Here is a 10,016-nt window from a genome sequence, read left to right on the forward strand (position 1 = left end):
AAGCCAAAATTCACTAATCCCAAACAAAATACACACAGAGGAAATTAATCACATACGAGCACATATAAATATCCACAATAAATAATTAAAATAATTCTAGCGAAAAACCGGTTGTTACAAACAAGACGAATCCATATGGTGCCTTTGGACACAAAAAAGGATAAAAGAAACGAAAACGCAGTAAATGAAAATAAATGCTAAAAGTTTAAAATGCAGAAACTTGAGGAAAAGGTTAATTGCATTGCATTAAAATAAAGGTGGTTCGACAAATCAGATTACATATATTTTGTATGACTCTTTTCTCTAGACGCCAGTACTTCGAGTGCTTAGAATTTCTATAAATGATTTGCAACTTATTTTCCATATGGAAAACTACTATTCATAAAAAGTAAAATAACTGAAAAAGGCTAACTGCCATGATCAACACTTCTTCCATCAAGGAACCGATGGTCCCCGACGTTTCCCCTAAGGAAACCGCTGCTCTTTGGATTCAAATTCTTCCCGCCTTGACAGTAACTGCTTGACTTCGACGAATTTACATTCTTGACTTCTGTATTGTTGAACTCCATAACTTTTAGACTCTTTCACACGCTAAGTCTAGATTCCGTCGAAATCCTCATGTTGAAGGAAAAGACTTTGATTCCTGAAAAGACAAAAGTCAACAAATGTTGACCGCATTAATTAAGCCTGTTGAAATTACAGTCTAACAATGTTAGTAATAACTTCTTACTAGGGTTTATGCTATGTCGTTCACGTTCAAGGCTATACAGCCTCCGCCGGCACAAATGATCATACCACCAGAACCACCTGATTTAGGCGGCGTTGGTGGCTCTCTCAATAATACACAAAACGTCCAAAACAGTGAAACGATGTCGAAGACAAATTCAATTTCATTCATAGATAAGGTATTGGGTACTCAATCTGTCAAGGTGAGAGAACGAATTGATCTTGTCGCAAACAATCTGGCGCAAATAGAACTCATCAAAGGGAATAGGCTGCTGCCTATGCTGCACGTGAAAAGTTCAGTAATGGAAGAATTGAGCATACCATGGAAGGATGCATTAGTTGTCAAACTTCTTGGTAAGAGCTTGGGTTTCAATATCATGAAAACAAAACTAGAAACAATATGGGCATTCACAGGAGGAATAGATTTAATGGATGTGGGAAATTCTTTTTACATGGTTAAATTTGACGGCGAAGAAGACAAAGCCAAAGTCATTAATGGAGGTCCTTGGATGATTTACGACCATTACTTGGCCGTTCGTCAATGGTCACCGACTTTTAATGCCGCTACCGCCATCATTGATAAAACTATGGTTTGGATCCGTATACCGAGTCTAAATCTTGTATACTATGACGAGAGTTTGCTTTGGACTCTTGCGTCAATGGTGGGTACACTGGTGAAGGTAGATATGCATACGTTGAGGGTGGCTCGTGGTAAATTTGCTAGAATGTGCGTAGAAATAGATCTCACACAACCGGTGGTAGGGAGAGTTGGAATCAACGACGAATGGTATCAGGTACAATACGAGGGACTCCACATAATATGCACTCAGTGTGGGTGTTACGGCCATGTACTCAAAGACTATATCTCTAAACAGAACAAACCAGCAACTGAAGCGATGGGCACCACGGTGGCAGACAGCGGCGAACAGATCAGAACGGTTACGCAACCGGAAGAAACTGTGCAAAAGACCGTTGAGGAAATTATGGAGAGTGATCAATCAAGCATTAATGGCGCACCTGAATCTCTCCACGGGGATTGGATCAAAGTTGAAAGAAAGAAAAAAATTAATAATAAAATGAATACGCAAGGATTCGGTGGAACCGTTAAAGGTATGTCATTTAATTCTCATAAATTTAAGTGTGTTTCCACTAATTATGCAGGTGATGACAACGTGCATGCTAACATGCAAAATAACAAAAGTGGGGCCCATCATTCTTCCAACAAGCAAACCAAAAGTTGGACTAGAAATAGCACTAAAAAGCAACGCAATGAATTAAGTGTACCAAGCAAATCAAGGCTTTCTATGGAACCAAAGAAAGATTATCCTATTGCAGTAGGAGTTTATAAGGGCGGGTATACTGTTACCCAAGTTAACGGGTCCGGTCCGCCACATCAACTCAAAGTAGCAGGGAAAGATGTTAGTTCGAGTCACATGCATTCACCGACGCAACCTTTAAGCAGTCTGCATGATGGACTACAAACAAAAAATAATCAGGGACATATTATCAAAGACATCATGACAGGAAAATTAGAGGTGAAGAATCCAAAGCCTCCCGACCCTACTAGTTTGAATTTGAATGGGTCTCAAGAGAACAATAATAACTACGGGGATGGTGAGGACTTGAATTATAGCAACAAGACTCAAGTGGATGAAGTGAACATGGGGGCTACCCATGACACAGATATGCATATGAGTTAATGTGGTGGCCATCTTTAACCACTGTGTATCCTTTTTTATTTCTTATTATTTTAATGATTGTGATTACTTGGAATTGTAGAGGTGCTCAAGGAAAGAATTTTCGTAGAGCACTTAAACTTTTTTGCAGGAAACATAAAGTAGATATTGTGGCTTTGCAAGAACCTCGATGTAGTGGTAATGTGGCCTTAAGGACTATCAAAAGCTTAGGTTTTAAGAAATTTCTTTTATCTGAAGCTCGTGGTTTTTCTGGAGGAATTTGGTTATTATGGAATAGGACAGATCTACAAATTCAGCTCATTCGTAATGATTCTCATTTTCTCCATGTTCAAGTTAAAGATAAAGATAATGATCCTTGGTTGCTTACTGTAGTTTATGCAAGCCCGAGGGATCATGAACGGGGTGATACTTGGAATAATTTACGGGACTTAGCTAGGAGTATTCACGAACCTTGGTTAATGATGGGAGATTTTAATGAAATTGCAAATTGGATTAATGAGTGTAATCTTATGGATGTTAACACAGTTGGAACTAAGTTTACTTGGAGGGGTCCTAAGTGGAATGGTTATGAGAGAGTCTTTAAAAAGCTAGATCGTGTTCTTTGAAATGTGGATTGGAGGCTACGATACCATGAGGGGTTTGCCAAAGTCCTCCCTAGGGTGCAGTCGGATCATCATCCTATTATGGTTATGCTTAATGGTGAGCCTTATTATGGAGGTAATCGTCCTTTCAGGTTTGAAGCTACTTGGATTACTCATGATGATTTTCATAGATTACTAAAAGACAAGTGGGGTAGAGGCTCTGACTTGATTCACACTCTCAATGAGCTCACACCTTCTTTAAAGGAATGGAATCATGAGACTTTTGGGAATATTTTCAAGAGAAAAAGGGAGCTACTTGCCAGGCTTAATGGGATCCAGTACAACCCTAACTATGGTTATAGTAATTTCCTAGAGAATTTAGAGAAACAACTCCAAGAACAACTTGCCATGACATTGTATCAAGAGGAGTGTCTTTGGTTCCAGAAGTCTCGCAGCCAATGGATATCAGATGGGGACCGTAACACTAAATACTATCATTCAAAAACCATTGTTAGAAGGAGGAGGAATAAAATATTAACTCTTCGCGATAACGATGGAATTTGGATTGATGATCTTGCGAATCTGAAAGCATTAGTGAGAAATTTTTATGAGAATTTATTCAAAGAAGATATCATTATTCGTGATTCAATAGTGTCTTGGAATACGTATCCTAACACCGTTGAGACCCATCATGACCATCTGAGTGCTAATATTAATTTTATGGAGTGCAAAAGAGCTTTATTTGATATGGGTCCGCTCAAAGCACCTGGAGAAGATGGATACCCTGCTTTGTTTTTTCAAAAATGTTGGGATACCATTGCAGGCTCATTATACAATTTTGTTAGTCAGGTTTGGATAAATCCTTCTCTCATCTCTTCTATAAGTTTCCCCCTAAGCTTATCAAGATCATACATCACTGTATATCTACTCCATCTTATAAAATAATGTGGAATGGTGACAAAACTGAATCTTTTTACCCATCTAGAGGTATTAGACAAGGGGATCCTCTTTCCCCTTATTTATTTGTCATTTGCATGGAAAGGCTCTTCCATATTATAGTTGATCAGGTGGAAGCTGATTACTGGAAACCTATGCCTGCTGGCAGGTATGGTCCCCCGATTTCTCATTTACTTTTTGCTGATGATCTTCTTCTTTTTGCAGAAGCATCCATTGAGCAGGCTCATTATGTTTTACATTGCATTGATATGTTTTGTCAATCTTCGGGGCAAAAAATTAATAGACAAAAAACTCAGGTGTATTTTTCCAAGAATGTTGACAACCAACTTCGGGAAGATATTATTCAACATACAGGGTTTAACCAGGTTAACAGTTTGGGTAAATATCTTTGGGCGAACATAGAACCAGGTAGAACTTCAAGAGGTCATTTCAATCATATTATCAACAAAATTTAAAACAAGTTAAGTGGTTGCAAGCAACAATGTTTAAGCTTGGCAGGTAGAATCACTCTTTCAAAATCTATCATCAGCTCCATTCCTTACTATCACATGCAGTATGCTAAGATCCCTAAATCCATATGTGATGAGATTGAAAAAATTCAAAGAGGTTTTGTGTGGGGAGGTGATTGGAAGACCTTATGGAACTGGAAGGGTCCCCATCGTATCCAAACTTTTATTTGGTTTGCCGCTCATGGAAGAATCCTTACCAATTATCGTCGTAGCAAGTGGGGGGTTGGTATCTCCCCTACTTGTCCTTGTTGTGCGAGAGAGGATGAAACAGTCATTCATGTCCTTCGTGATTGTGTACACGCCACTCAGGTATGGCTCAGACTTGTTCCGTCTAATTACATAACTAATTTCTTCTCTTTTGATTGCAGGGAGTGGATCTTTAACAACCTTAACAAAAAAGGGATTGGAGATAATCCTACTACTTGGCAGACTACTTTCATGACAGCATGTTGGTATTTATGGAATTGGCGAAACGAATCTATTTTTGAAATAGGATTTCAAAGACCAAGCAATCCAACACTGGTAATTCAAAAGTTTACTAGAGAAATAGAAGGCAGTACGAAGCTGGTGCATAAAAGTCCGCATCAAAAGGAAACTATATATATCGGTTGGGTGCGACCTCAGATTGGTTGGGTTAAGCTTAATTGTGATGGTGCTTGGAAGGGATCTAGTACTCTTCCAGGGTGTGGAGGGCTTCTTCGAGACTCTGATGGCAGATGGATCAAAGGCTACTTCAAGAAGATTGGAATGTGTGATGCTTTTCATGCTGAAATGTGGGGCATGTACCTAGGTTTGGACTTGGCGTGGAGGGAGAATATCACTCATCTTATAGTGGAGAGTGACTCAAAGATTTTGGTCGATATGATTACTGAAAATTGTAATTTTGGTGGAACGACTCCTACCTTTATCAAGCGTATTCGATAACTTTTGAGTTTGAGTTGGACTGTCAAAATTACCTATACTTGGTGTGAAGGCAACAGAAGTGCGGATTGGCCTGCTAATTTCAGCATTTCGATGGATTCTCTAGATTTTCATATCCTGGAAAATCCCCCTAGTGAGCTTCAGAGTCTTTTGTTTGATGATAATTCCGGGGCTTGCATGCCTAGGAACGTCCGTTTAATTTCTTAAGTTTTCTTTCTCTTTGGTCTTTGGCCCTCTTTTGTACCAAAAAAAAAAGTAATAACTTCTTACTACCCAGTGATATGATCAAACAATATATTTTAATTGAATGACAGTGTATAACTATTTTACACTGACGATACATATCCTTTTAAACCTTAAATTTTTTGTTCTACTAAAATGGATTTGCGATAGCCTTTTATATGAGTTAGATTTTCGTTGTTGGAATATTTAACAAATAAAAATGAGATTTTATTTTTTCATCCTCTGGACTTCTCATGCGTCGTCTGTATTTCCCATTTTACCCTATTCAGATTATATAATCTGAACCAAGAAAACACGGTCTAAATTATATAATCCAAACCACATCTACCTATATATAAGCAAAACCAGATTATATAATCCAAACCACATCTACCTATATATAAGCAAAACCAGAAACTCTTCCCCATTCCAACAATTTGTGAATTTTCCCTAAACTACAATCGCAGCACCACCCAAACTCCTAACCACCATATATTGTGTGATTCTTGAAGTTTATATGGTCTAAATGATCCCATTTCAAGCCTTTTTAAACACTAAACATAAGGTAAGACCGCATTTGTATTGTTTCATATACTTCCATTATATTTCTACTTGTAATTTGATTAGAGTATGTTGTAACATGTGTGGAAATTGAGTTAAAAGACTAAACACAAATTCACATGTTGGGTAGACCTAGTGTTGTGTGAATTGAAAAAAGTGGAAGTCCCACATCGGATGGAACACACACATTAGTAGTGTTTATATATAGTGGGGGTGTACCTCTAAGGGGGTGCATAATTATGTGAATGAAGTAAAAACTAAAGAAAAATATATATTCATATATTTATTTTATTATTATTTGAAAATGATAAATTAAAATTAAATAATTAATTTAATCATTATTAGAAAAAAATTTCAGAAATTTTTTTCTTAGTCCCTATGTTTTGCTAAAATATTTTTGAACGCAATCTAGTATAATTTGGAACACAATCTGAAATATCTAGGTATGCAATCTAATATATTTTAGTGCTTCATCTGAAATATATTTTGGTACATAATATAATATATTTTTGTACTCAATATAATATATTTTGGTATTCAATTGAGATGTTTTTGTACTATATCTAATATGTGAATTACTTATTAGTTGTGAATTTTCTCTATAAATACAGACCTCACATAGTGCATTCCACACACCAAAGAGTTTTATTGAGTTGTCGAGAACTCTTTCTCTTTTCTCCCTTCAGCTTGTGTTAACAAGCTATTCTTCTCCTCATATCCTTTTTCTGTCCCTTCAGAATTAAGAGTGTTCTTAAGACCTTAGTCCATATTTGGTAATGTCCCTTCGGAATTAAGAATTGTCTTGAGAGCATATAGTCCCTTCGATAATTTATATCCCTTTGGAATAAATAATATTTTAAGATCATAGTCCCTTTTCGGTATAATAAGAATTATCTTAAAATCGTGGTAATGTAATATCCCGCCTGTCGGTATCAGAATATTACCAGTCAATCGGGTCAGATGACAAGTATTTAAGGAAAGTAAGTAAGATGGAAATAATATTACATAATGACAGCTTAATACGAGTTAAGTATCAGTGTCGTTTTAAACACGCTTGAAGCAGGGGCATATTGGTAATTGCACGCCAAAGGATATTTATTTGGTTTTGGTCCCAAAATTATTCATTTTTGGTTTGCTTTCTCTCTCTAGGGTTAGAGAAAGAATTTTTCTCTCCCTTCTCTCTTCTCCATCGGTCTCTCTCTCTTCTCTCCCCACCCCAAAGGTTCATCAAATCTTCTTCCTCTAATGGTAAGGCTTTAACCTATGTTGTTCAAGACATCATAAGCATATGGAAGCTTGTTTTAAGTTTGACTTCTCTTTCTTTCTCCTCTCAAGAATGGATTCAAAAAGTTAGGGTTTGAGTGAAGGTGATGTTTGAAGTTTGAGCTTGTGCTTGATATGGTTTCTTCATGGCCAAGAGTTGACGAGAAAGATGATTAGAAGTTGATTTGATCAAGAGCTAGGGTTTTGGTTGCTTAAGCTTGGGACTTGGAGCTGCTATGAAATCTTGATTAGGTGAGTTCCATAGTTAGTTCTCCACCTTTGGGATTATATGTTTTACTTGCGTAAGATAACTATGATTTCTAGGGTTTTTACATAAGAGTTTAGTTACCCCTTTTCATGCCATGCTTGCTAACCATGTGAATACTTGCTATAAAGATGTTTTACAGGTTTTCTATGACCACTAGAGTCATAAAATGCATCGAGACACTTGGTTTTGAGGTTTTGGGGTCAAAAACATCATTTTTAGGTGTTCTGGACTGTCATAACTCGCCAGGGCGAGCTATTACTCGCCACAGTAAGCAGAAGCAACATAACACATGATCTGCTCGCCTCCTACTCGCCATGGCGAGTAGGTACTCGCCTCCCCAGTAAAGTTGCTCGCCATGGCGAGCAGACTGTGTGGTCATACACGGTTCGCTCGCTTCCGGCAGCTTTTGCATTTTTCCGAACAGTATTCTTTGAGCAATCTTTTAATAGAAGTAAACCCCTCAAACCAAGGTCCTATTTGATAATATTTGGCAAAGTTTTTTTGAGAAAGAAGCAAGTATTTGATAAGTTAATATAGCATGGCAAATGAGAGAATAGTACGACAAGAATCGGGTAGCAAGTTAATCATTAAGTAAGGGAATGAAAGTAGAGCCTTGACATAGTTTGTCAAGAAATAGAATGCTCTGTATTAGTGATATGCTTGATAAGATGCGAAGTGATTTAGAATATTATCTTCGTATAGGAGTTAAGTGTCATACGTGTATGGCAAGACGTGAATCGATTAGATATCTATTCACGAAGTAAGTTAAGTAAGCATATAGTTACCTCTAGTGGGATCGTTTAAGGATCTGAGGTAAAAGAGATAGTATGATTAGGTTTAACCTTCATACATGTATAAGACCAAGATTTTGTTAAAGATGTGATGCGATTAATATCATATTCACAAGAAAGTTTAAGCAAGTTTTAAGACAAGAATCATATATAGTCAAGACCATTAAGTAAGAGTAGGTGTCGTGTCTCTTGTAATCCTTTCTAGGATGGATTCAAGGGGTTCTCCGAGGGGAACGGGCAAGCCGTAAGGGACCCGCACGCCACTGAGGGAGTCCGGTACGCCATAGCTAGGCATTTCACCGGTAGTAAGGGATTAACTCCCGGGGTTACTCCACCCGGGACTAATCCGTAAAATGAACTCAGATAATGTTTGTTTGTTAAACGCTAACATAATCAATGAATTTAGCTATGCATATTATTGAGCATGTGTATGTTATTTCATAGAGCCTTGACGTAGATCGTCAAGAACTAGTAAGATAGCAAGAATCACCTTTGTGATAAGATATGATATGTTGTTAGATACAACGTATTCAAGTAAGTAGAAGCAAATAGAGAAAGTTATGCCGGTGACGATCTTAGGTTTCCCCTAATCGTCCGGTTTAGAGTCGTGTCATGATTATGTTATGCGTAGGCCTCGATACGTAGAGAGTATCTTGGCATTGCGGTTTTAGATTCCCCTTGACCGCCATGACACGTATAGAAGTGAAGCCTATAACAAGTTAAGAAGAGCCTGTGACGGCCTAGTATGCACGACAGTCTAGGAAAGCAAGTCCGCACACACGTCTAATCAACCGGCAGGTTGAATTGTAAACACGTGGTGACCGTAGGTTTTCCCCGAGGTTACCTATAGCCTAGGGTTAGGTGGAACTCACTAAGACATTATGTCTCATCCCAATCCTTATTTGTTTCAGATATCAGGATGGATTAGCAAGCTAGTAGCCGAATGGATGATGCGACAAGTGTTCGTTCGTACCCACTGCTGGATGATGTGGATTTTTAAGGATGCATTTATTATACTTTAGAAAAGTTGAGTTGTATTATCATTGTACAAACGCCCATTGTTGTGTATTATATTCACTCGAAGTTTTATTGTTGTAAATTTTTAATGTATCAAGTACTAAACTAATGCACATGCTAGACTTTCTAGATACGTCTAGTATGGGTATTACATTTGGTATCAGAGCAGGTCGATTCAGACTGTGCCTTGGGTCATTAAGTTACAACAAAGGTTGCGGGACCATTGGGTTCCGGGTAAATGTTCTAGTTGTTGTTGTTAGTTGAGCCTGATCAACTCAATTTAGCAGTCGACGATTAGAACGGATGCCTGAGAGCTGAATAGGACCCTGGAGGAACGAAGTATGGGATGAAGATGCACTAGAAAGTATGAACACAGAAGAAAGAACTCGGAATAAGTATTAGTAAGAAGTTGATCGTGCCAGTAGGTGGCCGGTTAACTAAGCAAGTAGAAGTATGGATCCTCCGGGAATGTAAGGCAATGTTAAGAAGGGACGTTCCGACAG

The 10,016-nt window shown here is 37.8% G+C and overlaps 1 protein-coding gene and 1 pseudogene across 1 annotated transcript; both read left to right on the forward strand.

Annotated features, from left to right (window-relative positions):
- Positions 1–743: 743 nt before the first annotated feature.
- LOC146905543 (uncharacterized) lies at positions 744–3,028 on the forward strand. The gene is made up of 3 exons (XM_085728569.1): positions 744–1,836; positions 1,888–2,413; positions 2,506–3,028. Exons 1-3 carry the CDS (start codon positions 744–746, stop codon positions 3,026–3,028), a joined length of 2,142 nt encoding a protein of 713 aa, XP_085584695.1.
- Positions 3,029–3,106: 78 nt separating this feature from the next.
- Positions 3,107–5,598, forward strand: LOC146905544 (uncharacterized; annotated as a pseudogene).
- Positions 5,599–10,016: the final 4,418 nt, after the last annotated feature.

The sequence above is a fragment of the Medicago sativa genome, chromosome 7 (assembly GCF_051527215.1).
Source record: "Medicago sativa cultivar Bolivia chromosome 7, Bolivia_mono, whole genome shotgun sequence".
NCBI classification, from domain to species: Eukaryota; Viridiplantae; Streptophyta; class Magnoliopsida; order Fabales; family Fabaceae; genus Medicago; species Medicago sativa.